We start from the raw sequence: 17,979 nt of genomic DNA, 5'->3' as shown, positions 1-17,979 counted from the left end.
CTAAAGGAAGCTGTGGCCCATCTCCTTCTCCTCTGCTCTGGGTTCATTCGGATGATGGTACCATGGGCTCCAGCCACCTCCAATCCTACTATTTGGACACCTCCTCCCTAAGCATCCCTCTTCTGCCTCTCCCTCTCTGCTTTTCCCACAAAGGCCCCTAAATCCTACCTTTCCCTTACTCCTTTATGCTCACCCCAACTCCCGCTCAGCTCCTCTGGCCTTCTCTCTGCAGGTTACACCTATGGAGCCACAGCCCCAACTACCACTGGTGAGTATTCCTTGCCCTGGCTTCCTGGGTCTCGTCCCCACTTTGGGATTGGGGAGCAGCTGTTGTCCTTTACCACCTGTCCTTGATGAGGAAAACAACTGGAAAGGACCCTCATTCATCCCTTCTCTCCCTGGGATCTGGTGGAGAGTCCCAGCCCAGGGCTAGAGCATCTTACACACAAGTCTGACCCTCACATGTTTTTCACTCAGGTTCTCCTAAAGCTGCCCTGGTACTCTTTCTTTTCTTTCTTTCTTTCTTTCTTTCTTTCTTTCTTTCTTTCTCTTAATGTTTATTTATTTTGAGAGAGAATGCACAAGCAGGGGAGGGGCAGAGAGAGAGGAGAGAGAATCCTAAGCAGGCTCCTTGCTGTCAGTGCAGAGCCTGACTTGGGACTTGATCCCACAACCTTGAGTCGTGACCTGAGCCCAAATCAAGAGCCAGATGCTTAGCCGACCGAGCCACACAGGCGCTCCCCTGGTTCTCTTCTCTTATCCTTTTACTCACCTCTCTGCTCATTGTTCTGAGTGTCTTGACATCAGAGTTGTGCAGTTGTTGGGTTTTCAGTGAACGCGTACTGAGGCTGGCCGCCTTGCAGGCACCGTGCTAAATTGCATACTGAATTAGCTCTGGCTGCCAAAGCTAAGTACCACAGGCTGGGTGGCTCAGAGCACAGAAGTGTATTTTCTCGCAGCTAGAACCTGGGGCGTGCCAGCAGGGCTGGGTTCTCTGGGGCCTCTCTCCTTGGCATGTGGGTGGTGACCTCTTACTGCCTCTTGGCATGGTCACTCCTTTGCACACACGTTCCCCATGTCCCTCTGTATCCCAATCTCCTCTTCTTATACGGATAGCAGCCAGATTGGATTAGGGCCCACCCCAACAGCCTCCTTTTAACTTAATTACCTCTCTAAAGACCCTGTCTCCAAATACAATCACACAGTGAGGTCCTAGGGATTGGAGCTTCTCAAATTTCGGTGGTTGGGGGGAGACACAATTCATCCCAAAGTACATGCACCTTATCCTTTCATTCTTGCTACAAGCATGCGACTTAGCTCCAATTTACAGATGAGTAAACCCAAGCCTAGAGAGGCTGCCAAGTCACACAGCAAATAAATAATAGAACCAGGAGTTCCTTGACTCCAAAACTCACAGTCTCATTCATCTCTCAGTTAATTTTTTTACCAAGACATACTGATTTTTGGTGCACACTTGTCTTGTTCAAGTTCATGGGCCAAACTCCCATTGCATCCCCAGCAAATCCTGGAATGAGGACCTTGTAGCTTTTTCAAGAGTTAAATGCCCTTGCATCAAAGGTGTGTTTTTACAACCCTCACAAACTCTTCATGGGTCCATCTCTGGTCTTTTACACCACAGTATCTTCATTTGCTCCTTCCAACATCAGCAGGGTTCTGGGTTCCTCCGGTCTAATGAGAACCATATTTCCCCAAATGATAGGAGGAAAAATAAGTTAAATTCATTCAATTGGCTGTGGTTTGTTTATCAGTATCCAGTCCTTGCAATAGATTCAGAAGCATTATAGTCTTAATTCAATGTACATGGAGGGAAGGCAAGATGGATGGGTGGAGGGATGGATGGAAGGAAGAAGTGATGAACAGAAGGAGGGAAGGAGAGAAGATGGATGAGCAGATGGAAGGAAGCAAAGATGAGTGGAAGGGGAAAAGGAGGGAGGAACCATGTCTAAATAGATGGAAAAAATAGACGTGGAAGGAAGCAAATATGGATGGATAGAAGGAAGAAAAAGGGTGGAGGAAGGAAGCAAGGAAAGGTAGATAGGTGGAAGAAAGTGGGGATACAAGGAAAGACAGACAGAAGGATGCATAATGCATAGAAGGTATGAATGGGAAGAAGGAAGGACTAGGAGTGATGAAGGAAGGAATGATGTATGCAAGGATGGTGGCTGGCTGGCTGGATGGGTGGATGGTCATGGGTGCACAGATGGATGAGTGAGTTGATGGATGGAGAGATGGAGGATGGATGGATAGAGAGACAGATGGATGGATGGATGGGTGAATTGATAGATGGAATATGGAGGATGGATGGATGGAGACTTGGATAGATAAATTCATGGATGGATGTCATGGGTGCATAGATGGATGGATGGATGTCATGGGTGCATGGATGGAGGGAGGAAAGGAGGGAGGGGTGGGTGGATGAATGGATGATGGAGAATGTATGAGTGGAGAGATAGATGGATGGATGTCATGGATGCATGGATAGATGCATGAGTGGGTGGATGAAGAGATGGAAGAAGGATGAATGGGTGGAGAGATGGATGGGTGCATAGACAGATGGTAGATGAAAGGAAAGAATGGATAGAGGGAGGAAGAACGAAATATGGATAGAAGGAAGGAAGGAAGGAAGGAAGGAAGGAAGGAAGGATGAATGCATGGATGAATAGAAAGTTGGAAGGAAAGAAGAAAGGAAGGATGGAAGGAAGGATAGACAGAAGGAAGCTTGGAAGGAGTGATGAACAGAAGAGAAGGAGGAAAGAAGGGAGGTCAGCTTTTCTTGCAGAGGTTTGTCCTAAACAGTTGATCCTGTGCTGCTCCCTGCTTATCTAGTCTGGAGTCAAACCACCAGGCCTCTGTTCTTACTTGCATCATATATTTATTTATTATACTTCTCCTGGGGTCTATGCAGGTCACCCCCACTATTGAACACTGGGCCAGCTGCATGTGTCTAGGCAAGAGCATATGTATTAGCAGGGGAGTTCATGAGCAAGGACTCTGGGGTCGGAGAACCTGGGTCCAAACCCTGACTTTCCCTCCCTCCAGTCATGTAACCCTGAGCAGGAGATCGTTTCTGTGCTGTGGTTCTCCTTTGTTTAGTGTGGAGAAGTCTAGTGCCCAGCTCATATTCATCTGGGTAAAAACTCCATTTGCAGTGAGTGATCAGGAAGTATTTGCTTATTTGTCTTCTATAATAAACACTCAAATAGGTGTTTACTCTGTGCCCAGCACTGTGCTTAAGCACTTTACAAAATTCGACTTGTTCAAACCTCATAACAACTTTTGAAGTAGGAATCATTATTATCTTACAGATGAGTAAACTGAGGTGCAGAGAGATTGGTTACAGCTGCTAGTTGTTTTTTTTTTTTTTCACAATGCCTAGAAGATTGGCATACCTGGGTGTTATAGAGAGACAGAGAGAGACAGACAGAGAGAGAGAGGAAAAGAGAGACAGAGGCACAGCGAGATAAAGAGATAGAGATGGGGGAACAGAAAGAAAGTGAAGGAACATGTCTGGGGTTATCCTTGGTCCCATATCAGCATGGTAAGCTGGAGCCTTTCCTTCTGGGAAAGAACAAAGCCACCAGCATTTCCACAGAACCCTCCCCTCCTGCACCTGGGTGGTAACACCATCTCCAGCCCCCAGATCATTAAGCCTGTCCTTCCTTGCTGCTGGAGTTGTCTCCATTAACACGTGGCCCTCGGGTTTCCTGGGAGGAGGACAAGAGGCCCTTGGAAGGCCCACTGTGGGTGGATGTTGGGCACCCGACCTCCCACAAGCCTTGGCTCTCTCTGCACTTACCACAGCTGGGGAGGCCCGTGAGGAGCTGTTCACACTGAACTTCACCATCGACAACCTGCGCTACTCAGCGGACATGGGCCGCCCCGGATCCCTCAAGTTCAACATCACAGATACCCTCATGCAGCACCTGGTGAGAGCACGACTTCTGCCTCTGTGCCTCCATGACCCCCTCTAGGGGCTGTCGCCACCTCTGACCACACTGGCTCTCTCCTTCCTCTCCAGCTGGGCCCATTGTTCCAGAAGAGCAGTCTGGGTACCCGATATACAGGCTGCAAGGTCACCTCACTAAGGTGAGAATCCCCCACCCACCATGGCCCACCGCCAAAGGACAAGGACTGTGGGGGCCACTCCCGGTTGTGGTGGGCTGTCTTGAAGGGTCCTTTTTGGCATCGTTTTTTTTTTTTTTTTTTAATATAATTATTGTCAAATTGGCTAACATACAGTATGTAAGGTGTGCTCTTGGTTTTGGGGGTAGATTCCTGTGGTTCATCGCTTCCATGCAACACCCAGTGCTCATCCCATCAAGTGCCCTCCTCAATGCCCACCGCCCATTTTCCCCTCTCCCCCACCCCCATCCACTTTCAGTTTATTCTCTGTATTTAAGAGTCTCTTATGGTTCGACATCCATTTTCTGATATTACATTGTTGTAATTGTCGTAAAATATCTATAGACATAAAATTAGCCATTCTAACCATTTTTGAGCATACATTTCAGTGGCATCTGTTACATGCATGATGTTGTCACCCTTCCCCACCATCTAGTTCTGAAACTCTTCATCACTCTGTACCCATTGGGCAATTACTCGCACTTTTCTGGGTCAGTGTGTGTTCTCTTGGCATTTATGAAGCCCTTCTCCATCTGTATTTTCATTCCACTGCCATTGGTGGTGTGGCTCCTCTGAGGCAAGTGGTGGGTCCCACAGTGATGGGCAGACACTGCCCCTGTGCTCATCTAATGGATAAAGCAAAAAATAAGTAGAAGGAGAGATATCTAAAGTGGTTTCAAATGCAGTAAGGTGATGAGCATAATATATAAGAGATGGGAAAACAGCTTTACCTGGGATACTCCAGCTCTTTGTGGTGGTGATTTCTCAGCTGAGTCCCAACTGGAAACAAGGATTTGGCCGTGAAAACTGTTCCAGGCAGAGGAAACAGCATGGGCAAATGTCCTCAGGTAGGAATGAGCTTGGCATGCTCAGTGAACAGCAAGGAGGCCAATGTGGCTGGAGCAGAGAGAGAGCAAGGGGCAGAGAGAAAGGAGGCAAATTTCCAGACATTTGGATTAGACCTTCCAGAGTCTTATCAGGAATTGTTTTTTTTTTTAATTGTGGTAAAGTACACATACCATAAAATTTACCATCTGAACCATTTTTAAGTGTCCAACTCAGTAGTGTTAAGTGTATTCATATTGTTGTGCAACCAATCTCCAGAACTTGTAAAACTGAAACTCTATACCTGTTAAACAGCAGCTCTCAGCTTCCCTCTACCCCCAGATGTTAACAATTACCATTCTACTTTCTGACTCTATGAATTTGACTACTCTGGGTACGTCATACAAGTGGAATCATATGATATCTGTCCTTTCATGTGTGGTTTATTTCACTGACCACAAAGTCCTCAAGGTCCATCCATGTTGTAACAGGTGTCAGAATTTCCTTCCCTTTTAAAGCTGAATAATATTCCACTGTATGGATGTGTCATATTTTGTTTATCCATTCATCAAGACGCTGGTTTTTACATGGAACAGGCAATGTGAGAGGTACTAGGGGTTCACTACAACAATGAGCTAGACTGTCATCCTATTTCCTGACCTCATGGAGGCCACTGTCTGGAGGGAACAGGAACAAATAATAGATGCTCACACTGAGGGCAACCAGGGTTGTGATGGGGGAAGCATGAGGTACTGTGGCAGCCAGAACCCTCTCCTGACCCAGCCTGGGAGGGTTTTTGGAGAAGGAGGAGGTATCTAAGTTGGAACCTGAAAGATGACCGGAAGTTACCCAGGTAAGGAGAGACAGGGAGAAACCTCCAGACAGAAGTCACAGCATGTGCAAAGATCCTGGGGTGAGAGAATGTGGCCAGGGGGAGAAAGTGTGAATGGTTCAAGAAGGCTGGAACACAGGATATGAGGTGTGCGGTGACCTCGGGTAGAGAGACGCCACGTGGGCTACAGTCCCCAAGCATCAACCTCTCCTTCCTCAGGTCTGTGAAGAATGGCGCAAAGACGAGGGTGAACATCCTCTGCACCTACCGGCAGCACCCCAGCAGCCCGGGTCTACTTGCGAAACAGGTGTTCCATGAACTGAGCAGGCAGACCCGTGGCATCACCCGGCTGGGCCCCTATTCACTGGACAAGGACAGCCTCTACCTCAATGGTGAGTTGTTCTCCACCCACCTCACTGCTTCAGCGTCCCCATCTCTGGAAACGTTTCCATTAACCACAGGTCAGTTCTCTAGCGGAAACCTTGGGACAGACTCAGGCGTGAACCTCAGCTCCACACTGACCCCCATCCTCCTACAGTCATTCTGCAAGGCTGTCCTTGATCACACCTATTTTACAGATGTAGAAATGGAGGCTCCGAAAGATTAAGTAATTTGTCCAAGTGGGTGTAGCTGGAGAGGGGTGAAGCCGGGCATGAGCCCCAGCAGTCAGCATCCAGTGCCTTTAACTCCTAGAAGAGTCTTTTGGGAGAGACATAGGGAAAGAAAATCCCACATCTGTCTCCCCTACCACCTTCTCACCCTTGACCATGGATGGTCTACTCTTCTGGGTGGGACCCCAATGCCGGAACTAAGGTGGGCGCTCTGAACATCTGTGGGGCCTGAGCTTTGGACACACTGGACATCAGCCTAGCATCCAGGAAGGGACAATGTTTAAGAGGGTGAGCCTTCTCTGGGGTTCTAAGAGGCAGAGCATGGCTGTAGTGAAGTTCATTGGAGTAACTCAGCTTCTCTCCTCTCTGTTTCCAACTTGGGAATGGAGTTTGGCAACTCACACTTTCTTGTCACCATTGCCACCTCAGGTGAGCGGGGGGACATCCTGGTCCTTTATAACACCCATTTTAGCAAAGAGGGAGCTGGTACAGAGAAAGGCATGTGCCCATGCCCACAGTAGGTTTATGGCCAGTCTGGGTCGTGGTGTTCCGGGTTCATATCTCTTCCCTTCGCCTTGGCCGTTGCAGAGGCCAGGGTAGGATGTTTCCTCCTGTAAACTGCACAAGTTTTGGCTCTCTCCCACTCTAACCTCTTTTTTTTTTTCTTTTTTTTTTTTCTTTTTTCCTCTTGGGATGAGCACTGGGTGTTGTATGGAAACCAATTTGACAATAAATTTCATATAATAAAAAAATAAATAAATAAAATAAAATAAAATAAAATAAAATAAAAAATAAATAAATAAACTGCACAAGTTATGTGCTTCTTCTTGCTCACTTGGTCAGTATTCGCCAGCATCCGCTAGAAGCTAGGCACTGTGCCTGGCACCAGGGACACAGACAGGAGGCATGTGCAACCTGTCCTAATATAAGCTCCAGAGGTGCAGAGACATGTTGTGCGGTGCTGTGTTCCCCAAATGTAATGGAACTTGGTACATAGTAGGTTCTCAATAAATATTTGTTGGATGGAGGGATAGATTGGAGGGAGGATGGAAGGGCAGAGGGTGGGATGAATGGGTACATGGGGGAATGAGTGTGTGAACATGAATGTGGTGAGAGTCTCACGGGGGCATGCTGGAGAGGTGGACAGGGAAGGGTTGTTTCTACCCGGAAGATCCTAATGGTAGAGATGACATTGGAGTCTGGTCTTAGAAGATGCATAGATGGTCACCTGGTACATAGAAAGAGAGGCATCCAGCTGGAGCACCACATGGACAAAGGCATGGAAGTCTGGGATTGTTCTTTCCCCTCCCCTCATGTGTGACATTTCTGTTTCCAGGTTATAATGAGCGTGGTCCAGATGAGCCTCCCACAAGTATGTATCTTTGCACCCCGTACCCATCTTGAGCCAAGCTTTTCTCCTCACTAACAAAGGGAGCTTGCCCGGTATTGGCTTTCTAAACTTTCCCATCTGGGTTGGAGAAAGAAATTTGAGCAAGCATTTCCTATAGGGATGGGGGTTGAGGTCAGATAACGACCTTGTAGTTCGTGCCTCCTGGAAACAAAATCTACAAGGGCCACAAGAGGGGCCTCAATATCAAGCTGCAAAATGTGGTGGCCACTTAGTGGTTTGGCCAAATTTTCCCATTCACTTAGCCAATGGTCCCTTCATCTATCTTTTAAGCCATCCATTCTTCCATTCTCCCAGTTATCCTTCTCTTAGACTTTTCCTTCCCTCCTTCCTTCCCTCCTTCTTTTCTTCCTTCCTTCAATCTTTCTTTCCTTCCTTCTTTCCCTTTGTCCATCAATCCACTAATCCATCATCCTTCCTTTCCTTCTTCCTTCTATTCTCTCATCCATCTATCCTTCCATCTCTCCTTCCCCCTCCATCCATCCTTCATTCGTTCTGTCCTTCATTCATTCTTCCATCTATACATCTTTCATTCTTTCCTTCCTTTCATCCATTCATCCCTCCATTCATCCTTTCTTCCTTTTCCCTGCTTCCCCATCCCTCATTCATTCTATCCTTCATGTATTCTTCTACCCTTCCTCCATTCTTTCCTTCCATCCATCCACCCATCCACCCATCCATCCATCCATCCATCCATCCTCTGCCTGTTCATTTTTTGTCCTTTCTGCCTTCTGTCCTTCCATCCATCTCTCTTACTTTCCTTCCATGTGTTTATTCTTGCTTTCCCTTTTACCCCTCATTTGTTCATTCTTCCTCTGTCCATCCAGGTATCCCATCTGTCTGCCCACCTTTCTTCCCATTTGTCTCTCTGCCTTCTTTGCTTAGTCTCTCTCTTGTTCACCTACCCTTACCCTCTTGGGTTCATTTCATTCATGGGCTCGCTCACCCCTCTGCTCACACAATTCTTCCTTCCCTTGCTCTCATTTATGGCACACCTGTGAACTCTTGTCTTGGGACCACCACTGCTGGAGTCCAGACAAATGTGGGGAGTTTCTCCCACTCTGTGGGGAGCTCTGTCCCCTCCTGATAACTGCCCTTTCCACAGCTCCTGAGGCAGCCACCACATTCCTGCCTAGTTCATCATCACCTGTGCAACCAGAAGCCACCACAGGTATTTAGGGAATCCTTTTTCTTTCCAAGAGAAACTTTACAGCCCTCCACCTCTACCAGCCAGTTGTAACACAGGGGCTGAGAAGCCAGAGTGTAAAATTCTGGTTTAGTACAGTCATGCCAATCCAAAGATTCTACTGACAATTCAATCTAATGCATACCTTCATGGAGCCCCCAGTATTGTGAGATCAACAGACCATTATAACACAGTGTGAAATGTTTTGGGGAGAGGGATCTAACATAATTTGGAAGGTAAGGAATTTCTGGAGAAATTTGCACCCAAACTGATTCTTTAAGAATGAGTAGGAGTCATCCAGGCAAATAGGGGATGAAGAGTTTTCCTGGTGTAGGGAATCTGATGAGCAAAGGCTCAGTGGCCGGAAACAGCATAGTATATGGAGAGACTTGAGAGGGATTTAGTTTGCATGAACCATGAACCTTAACCTGGAATAGATGGAGAAATGAAGCTGAAACACTGGCAAAAACCAGATTGGGAGGGACATTGAGTGTCAGGTCAAGAAGCTTGAATTTAACACTGAAGACCAAAGGAAGCCATGGGAAGTGGTGACTATACTGAGATTTTCACTTAAGAAAATTCTTCTAGGGTCTAGTCAGTTAAGTGTCCAACTCTTGATTTGAGCTCAGGATATGATCTCACGGTTCATTAGATCAAGCCCTTCATCAGGCTCTGTGCTGATAGCACAGAGTCTGCTTAGGATTCTCTCTCCCTCTCTCTCTGCCCCTCCCCCATGCTTTCTCTCTCTCTCTCTCTCTCTCTCTCTCTCTCTCCCTCTCTCAAAATAAACAAGCAGTTTAAAAAATTTTCTGGGACACCTGCATGGCTCAGTCCATTAAACATCCAACTTTGGCTCAGGTCATGATCTTGTGGTTCATGAGTTCAGGCCCCGCTTCAGATTCTGTCTCCCTTTCTTTCTCTGCTCCTCCCCTGCTCATGATCTGTCTCTCTGTCTGTCTCTCTAAAAAATAAACATTAAAAAAATAAATTAAAAATTAAAAAATTAAAAAATTAAAAAATTTTTCCGCTAGACTTCAGTGCAGAGAACATTCTTTAGATGGGGCATCCAGCAAGTCTGCTGGGATGTTGGTCCAGGTGAGAGAGGATAAGACTTGATCTGGGACAGGATAGAGAAAGGGTGTGGGAGGACCATTCTGTAAGTAGAAATGGTGTTACTTGGAGGGGAGAGAGAGGGAGCTAAGCAACGTGCTGGTTTTGGCTTGGGTGACCACATGGCGGGTGGTGGTGACACTGGAAGAGAAGATGACAGAGTAGGACGAATGCAGGATTTTGATTTGGTCTCAGGCCAGCTGTCAGTAGTCACCATCTCTCCCCCTCCTTCTCGTAGCTATGGGACACAACCTGAAGACCTTCACACTGAACTTGACCATCTCCAACCTCCAGTATTCAACAGACATGAGCCACAGCTCAGCTACATTCAACTCCACCAAGAGGACCCTGCAGCACCTGGTGAGACCCTCCCTGCTCCTAGCAGCTCCTAGTGGGATAAATCCCACCCAGCCCCTCCTGCTCACCCGCCTCCTCCTTCCTCCCCAGCTTGGATCCTTGTTCCAGAAGAGCAGCCTGGGCCCCTTCTATTCAGGTTGCAGATTAATCTCCCTCAGGTAGGACTTCCTCCTGAGCATTTGCCAGTAGTGACCATTTTGGTGACCAACCCTTTCAGTCTCCCCACTGACCTCCCATTTGCCCTTCCCTCCTTTTGGCCCCCATACTGAGGTTTCAGAACCTCTCTTTAAGAGTCCCCACATCCCTCTCTCCCCAGGCCTGAGAAGGATGGGGTAGCCACTCATGTTAACACCATCTGCACCTATCACCATGACCCCAAGGGCTACAGGCTGGACCGAGAACAGCTTTACTGGGAGCTAAGCCAGCTGACCCATGGTGTCACCCAGATGGGCATCTATACCCTGGTCAGGGACAGCCTCTTCGTCAATGGTGAGTGATTTATAGCAATCATTATTTGTCTCTGTTCTATTTTATTTCTTCCTTAACAAGTCAGCCCAAGCTCTGATTGAAGGACACCCTCCCCAAACTCTCCATGGAGAGAGTCTCTCCTGTTATTTCAGGTAAAAAGAGTGAAATTCTTTGACCAAATTAATATAAATAATTTTAATTTGCACTCCAAATGTCTGACTCGTAGATCTCTTGGGACAGGATTTCTTCTATACAAGGTTCCTCCATGCCAGTGGTCCTCACCTGGGGGCAATTCTGCCCCTCAGGAGACACTTGGCAATGTCCGGAGACATTTTGATCGCCACAACTGGGGGAGAGTGGTACTGGCACCTAGTGGCTCGAGGCTAGGGGTGTTACGAATGTCCTCCAATGATCAGGGATCCTCACTGCCAAGAGTTACATAGCTCCGAATATCAGTAGTTCTGAGAATGAGAAACCCTGCTCTACATGGGCCTCTGGTCCCTAGATGGGCACCAACTTATCACACATTATCACAATTATTTAATTATCCAACTCTACGAAATTAAGGTCTCGTAGTCTGGCGATACACCCTCAGTTCTTTATGTGTCGGTACATTGTCATCCCCAATGAGTGAGTAAATGAGTGAACAAATGGGAGATGAGTATCTCAGCCCCCATATTGGGGGATCCACTGTAGTTCACATTCACACATTCAACAGATGCATATACAATACTATTCTGTCCCAAGCCATGTGCTGGATATAGAGATGGAACTCACAGGTTCTCTCCCTGAAAACTAATAATCAAGAGAATGAATGTTATCTAGGGACACACAAACAAGGCAGGGACACTGTTATTAACAGGGTGCTGTGGAAGCACACAGGAGGAGCAAGTCAAGGAGGGCTTCTTGGAAGAGGATATTATGTACCCAGCACTGTAGTAGGTATGGGGACATGGCAAGAACAAGACAGATGGGTCCCTGCTCTCCTGTAGTCTCATCTCATCAAGGTCCTGAAACATGAGTAGGAGATTTCCAGAAAAAGAGGATTGAAAATATTCCAGGAAGCCGGAACTGCCTAAGCACAAGCAGAAAAGCTCAGCTCAGGAGAATCACTGGAAAATTCCAGTTTTCCCCCTCTTTGGGGTGACTTTCCACTAGGAACCCCCTGGCATGTGGGCCTGAATTTGGCTGATTCTGACAGCAGTCATCAGGCCTCTCTCTGTGTGAAAGGGTAAGAGTCTCCACCTCTCTTCTCTTCCTATCATTGGCTCCAGGCTATGCTCCCCAGAATTTATCTATTCAGAATGAGTATCAGCTGAATTTCCGCATCCTCAACTGGAACCTCAGCAACTCAGACCCTGCATCCTTGGAGTACACAACCCTGCTGAGAGACATCCAGGACAAGGTGACATCTCTCTCATCTTTCCTGTCCCTCCTTGCCCGGCCCCCCCCCCCCCCCACCATTCCTGTCTGATTCACATCTATTAAGTGTTTCAACTCCTCACTTTACCTAATGTGTTCTGGGTTCTCTCAGTTTCCAAAGGTTGTGCTCTGATTGCCTTCCCCACTTCCCAGATGGGCACACTAAGGCTCAGAAAGGGGAGTGGTGTGCCCAAGATCACACAGTGAGTTAAGGGGCAGAGCCAGGATTTGAACTCACGTCTCCTTTGTCCCAAAGCCTGTGTTCCTTCCATGACTCCAGGAGCTCCTGCCAGCCCCAGGCGATCTCCATCTTACCCTTTATTCTAGGTCACCAAACTCTACAGAGGCAGCCAGCTACAAGACATTTTCCGCTCCTGCCTGGTCACCAACTTGACGTAAGTTGAGGAGGTTGACAGCACTGGCTGAGTTGGCAGCTTGTGGCTCTGAGCTGCCATCCTGGCATACTCCTTGAGCTGGAAGTCACTGGCATGGTGCCCATGCTCTCCCATGTCCCTGTCAGTTAATCCTACCATCTCCTTTCATAGGTCTTTGGTTGGGGGGGTGGGAGGCAAGAAAAGGATTAACTTCCCGGGGCCACCAACTCCATTAACCACCACCTTCTCCTTTCTGGATGCTTTCAATAAATATCAGCCCAATAATAACATTTCCTATGGCCACACACCATCTATGACCATTTCCATTGTTCAGAGGGGAAGCTGAGGCTCAGAGAAGCAAAGTGAACAGTGCAAGAATTGCCCAACTTGGATTTTAACCCAAGTCTCTGAGGGATGGGTAGAGGAACTGAGACATCTACACTGGGGAGCAGGACAATCATGGGACACAGTGCCAACATTGAGTGTTTCCAAACTTCAGTTCCTTTGGCTTTAAGATGGGGATAATTATAATAATACCTTCCACCAGGGTGATGGTGAGGGAATGTGTATTCACTTCCTAGAGGTGCTCAATAGATGTTCATTAATTTTAGTTATTTGTTCTATTCCCAACTCCTAGAAACCTTGTATTTTTGATCAGGGTCTCTTCTCTAGCCTGAGGGAAGAGGAAGCCAGGTAATTTCTTACTTCTTGCCTGTAGGTCTTTGGCTCTATAAAACGGGAATTCAGGAGACACTGCTGGTGTTGGGTGCTGGCTAAGTTCCATGGTCTCTGTCCCTAGGTTGGACTCCATGTTGGTCACCATCAAGGCTCTGTTCTCTTCTGATGTGGACCCCAGTATGGTGAAACAAGTCTTTCTAGACAAGACCCTGAATGTCTCATCCCACTGGCTTGGTGCCACCTATCAGCTGGCAGATTTGCATGTGACAGGTGTGAGATTGTGGGGTTGGTTTCATGGCTTGAAGAAATGGGGCTTTGAGGAGGAATGGGGCTTCTCTGTAGCAGTGGAATGGATGGAGGCTCTGGAGGGGAAAGGGGGTCTTTCTGGAGGCCCATGTTGATGGACCATGGCAACGGGTCATCCCAACAGGAGGAGGAAAGAAAACATGCAGCAACTGCACCAAGGGGACAGTCATTTTTACATGTAGATATTTCTAACCCAAAGTGTGGCGTATCCTGCGTGTCCTTCTTAGGCCCTCCAGTTATGAGTCATGTACTGATTGATTGAAGGACTCATTCATGCATTCATTCAACAAATATGTCATGAAAGTAAATAGGTGCTGATGATTCACTGTGATAACTGCTGTAATCAGGTAATTTAAAGAGCCTTTGGGAACTCACAAGAAGAGACACATGGCCCATCTTGGAAAGTTTTCTGGAGGAAGTTATTAAAAAACTGAGATATGATGGCAAACATAGCCTAGCCAATGGGAAGAGGTGGGGAGTTGAGCTAGCTGTGTTTATAACCTAGAGGATAAAATATTTGGGGAGACTGTAAGGAGTTTGGTGTCACTAGAGCAAACACTTTGGCCTGAGAGAAGTGATAGGTAAGGCTATAGATGCAGGCAGGGACTTTCTTGGGTATTGGGATGGTTTGCAGAAGAACACAACACAGAGTTCTGCTTTAGAAAGCTCATCTTCTGAGTTCTGTGTAGAGAGTGGATTGGGAGGGGGAGAAGACCAGAGGCAGCAAGACACATTAGGAACCTAGGTCAACAAAGGGGTATGACAGATGTCCCCTGAGGTGATCGGCACCTACACTTGCCATCTGTGCGCCAGGGAAGCCCAGTCTCATCTTCCCCACATGCTAGTGAGCTCTCATAATGCTTGAGGAAGCGTTGGATGGATAGACAGATCAATGGATTCAAAGTGGCCAGGTAGATGGAGATCTTATGTATCCCACCTTTCAGAATCCAACTCAGGTCACATTGCCAAGAATAATTAGACTAGCTGGAATGACTTCTTTGCTTAAATCTTCACCTGTTGGGGACTTCTATACCTTCTTTTTATTGTAGAAGTGGAGTCAACAGCTCATCTACCAACAGACAGACCAACAAGCAGTCCCACCTCTCAGCACTTCCAGCTGAATTTCACTGTCACCAACCTACTCTATTCCCAAGACTTATCCCAGCCCAACACCACCAAACACCAGCGGAACAAGAGAAGTATCGAGAATGCGGTGAGAATGGGTTTGTGTCCCATGTAGAGACAGACCGATGGACGCTGGGTAGTCAGAGGGTGATTTTTTGTGACAATTCATCCATACAGGTTCTTTTGCCCATTTACAAATAAAGAAACAGGCACAGAGAGGTTCAGTAGCTACTCTAGGATCATATAGCTAAGTCACACCCTGGAATGGGGTGTCCTTTGGTGCACATACCTGGGCTACTATTTGTTGAGCTAATAAAAAGTAGATGGGGAAGTATGCTCAGTGGCTAAAAATTCTCTGATGCCACTGGGCCTGGAATTCTGATCAAGGGAACATCACCCTGTTTTTCAGCTCAACCAGCTCTTCCGAAACAGCAGCATGAAGAGTTATTTCTCTGACTGTCAAGTTTTAGCATTCAGGTGAGTTCCAACTCAGTACCTAATCACTCTGGAGACTCCCGCGGTCCTTTAAGTAAAAGTATCCCCATGTCATGGTCTCAGTTTCTAGTTCTTATGGAAGATAGCCCTACGAGTATAAAACTGTTACCTAAAAACCAGCTTGTTCCTAAACCAATGACGCCAACTGACTTAGAAACTCAAGAGAGCCAGTGTAGACCTCAGTAGACATGGAGGTGCCTGGTGCTGGGAGCCATGGAATATGGAGTGTAGCATCAATGAATGCCTTAAGAAATCGGCTGTTGGAGGGGCACCTGGGTGGCTCAGTTAAGCATCCGACTTCAGCTCAGGTCATGATCTCACAGTTTGTGAGCTCAAGCCCCATATCAGTCTCTGTACTAACAGCTCAGAGCCTGGAGCCTGCTTCGAATTCTGTGTCTCCCTCTCTCTCTGCTCTTCCCCTGCTCAGGCTCTGTCTCTCTCTCCTTCAAAAATAATTAAAACATTAAAAAGAATTTTTTTTAAGAAATCAGCCATTGGAGTCAGGATCCATAGAAGATGGGGGTGGGTAGAACCAGATGACTTAGAATCCAGCAGTCTAACCGTGTTACTCAGTAGTATAGCCACTAATCACATGAGGCAATCGAAATTGTTTATACATCTCTGGAGATATGATTCACCTATAAAATGCACCCTTTTGAAGTATACAATTTAGTGGTATGTTTATAGAGTGGTACAACCATCCCACTCTCTAACAGTAGGATGTTTAAAAAAAAAAAGTCCTGTCCCCATTAGCAGCTGCTACCTATTCTTCCCTCAGCCCCATCCCCTAGCAAACAATAATCTACTTTCTGTCTCTCTGGATTTGCCTATTCTGAACATTCCATTTAAATGGGTCAATACACTATGTGGTCTTTTGTGACTGACTTCTTTCACTGAGCATCCTGTTTTCAGGGTTGATCCATGTTGTAGCATGGATAGGTACTCTATTCCTTCCTCTGTGACTGAACAATGTTCTGTTGTATGGCTATGCCACTTTTCGTTTATCCATCCATTCACTGATGGACATTGGGTTGTCTCCCCCTTTGCCTATTATGAATAATGACCCTGGACCCTATTACGAATAATGAAAAACTTGTGTAAGTCTTTGCATCAGTTTGAGTTTGAAGTTCTTTTGGGCATATACATAGGACTGGTCTTGTAGGGTCATGTGTTAATTTCATGTTAACTTTTGAGGAACTACTGACCTGTTTGCCTAAGAGGCTCTAGCATTTGCCATCCCCACAAACAACGTGTGAGGGTTCCAAATTATCCAGGTCTTCACCAACAATTGTTATTATCCTTTTTTTACTCTAATCATCCTAGTGGATGTGAAGTGGTACCTCACTGTGGTTTTGATTTGCATTTTCCTAGTGATTAGTGATGTGGAGCAATTTTTCATGTACTATGGGTCATTTCTGTACCTTCTTTGCAGAAATGTCTATTCAGGTCCTTTACCCAGTTTTGCATTGATTTTCTTTCTAATTGTTGAGTTATAATTGTTCTTTGTGTGTTCTGGATACTACACCCTTATCAGACATATGATTTGCAAATATGTTCTTCCATTTTAGTAGGTTGCCTTTTCACCTTCTAAGTACTACCCTTTGAAACACAATCATTCTTAATTTTGATGACTCTCAATTTATCAATGTTTTCTTTGGTTGTTTGTGATTTTAGTCCCATATCTAAAAAACCATTGCCTAATCCAAATTCACAAAGATTTATTTACACCTAGGTTTTCTTCTAAGGATTGTATCATTATCTCTTACATTTAGGCATTTGATTTATTTTGAATTAATTTTTGTATATGTTGTGAGGTACGGGTCCAATTTCATTCTTTTGTATGTGGATGTCTAGTTGTCTTAGTACCATTTGTTAAATTTTTTTTTAACATTTATTCATTTTTGAGAACAGAGAGAGACAGAGTGCGAGCAGAGGAGGGGCAGAGAGAGGGAGACACAGAATCCAAAGCAGGCTCCAGGCTCTGAGCTGTCAGCACAGAGCCCGAGGTGGGGCTCGAACTCACAAACCATGAGATCATGACCTGAGCCGAAGTTAGGCACTCAACCGACTGAGCCACCCAGGTGCCCCATCAGTACCATTTGTTAAATAAACTATTCTTTCCCTATTATCTTGGCAACCTTGTTGAAAATCAATGTCCATGATTGCATGAGTTTTTTATGGATTCTAAATTCTATCCCACTGATCTATATGTCTATCCTTATACTAGTGGCAACTGTTTTTATTACTGTAGCTTGGTATAAGTTTTGAAATTGGGAAATCGAGTTCTCCAACTTTGTACTTTCTCCATATTGATTTACCTATTTGAGGTCCCTTGCAACCCCATATGGGTTTTAGAATCAGCTTATTAATTTCTGTAAAAGAGTCAGCTGGGATTCTGATAGGGATTGCATTTTATCTGTAGATCAGTTTGGGGAGTATTGACATTTCAACAATAATAAATCCCCAGTCTATGAACATGGGATGCGTTTCCATGTATTTAGGTATTTTAAAATTTCTTTCAACATGTTTTATAGTTTTCAATGTACAAATCTCACAATGTTTTGTTAAATTTATTCCTGCATGTTTTGTATTTTGTTCTTTGATGCTGTTATAAATGGAATTGTTTTATTTCATTTTTA

At 45.9% G+C, this 17,979-nt stretch overlaps 1 protein-coding gene across 2 annotated transcripts in view; it reads left to right on the top strand.

The window, feature by feature from the left end:
• LOC123607344 (mucin-16-like) overlaps positions 1-17,979 on the top strand; it is a 98,015-nt gene that overhangs the window by 73,702 nt on the left and 6,334 nt on the right. Inside the window, exons 39-52 of one of the 2 annotated variants that reach the window (XM_045496495.1) lie at positions 233-268; positions 3,823-3,947; positions 4,040-4,107; positions 6,020-6,192; positions 7,748-7,783; positions 8,925-8,990; positions 10,354-10,475; positions 10,563-10,630; positions 10,789-10,961; positions 12,215-12,345; positions 12,690-12,757; positions 13,536-13,684; positions 14,770-14,933; positions 15,255-15,322. In XM_045496495.1, coding sequence (XP_045352451.1) covers positions 233-268; positions 3,823-3,947; positions 4,040-4,107; positions 6,020-6,192; positions 7,748-7,783; positions 8,925-8,990; positions 10,354-10,475; positions 10,563-10,630; positions 10,789-10,961; positions 12,215-12,345; positions 12,690-12,757; positions 13,536-13,684; positions 14,770-14,933; positions 15,255-15,322 — 1,447 coding nt within the window. The remainder of the gene's footprint in view (positions 1-232; positions 269-3,822; positions 3,948-4,039; positions 4,108-6,019; positions 6,193-7,747; positions 7,784-8,924; positions 8,991-10,353; positions 10,476-10,562; positions 10,631-10,788; positions 10,962-12,214; positions 12,346-12,689; positions 12,758-13,535; positions 13,685-14,769; positions 14,934-15,254; positions 15,323-17,979) is intronic. The other variant, XM_045496496.1, reaches the window with a different exon arrangement.

This window comes from Leopardus geoffroyi, chromosome A2 (genome assembly GCF_018350155.1).
Source record: "Leopardus geoffroyi isolate Oge1 chromosome A2, O.geoffroyi_Oge1_pat1.0, whole genome shotgun sequence".
In the NCBI taxonomy this organism is placed as follows: Eukaryota; Metazoa; Chordata; class Mammalia; order Carnivora; family Felidae; genus Leopardus; species Leopardus geoffroyi.
Note: the sequence above shows the minus strand (reverse complement) of the source record. Positions and strands in the feature narration are given on the sequence as shown.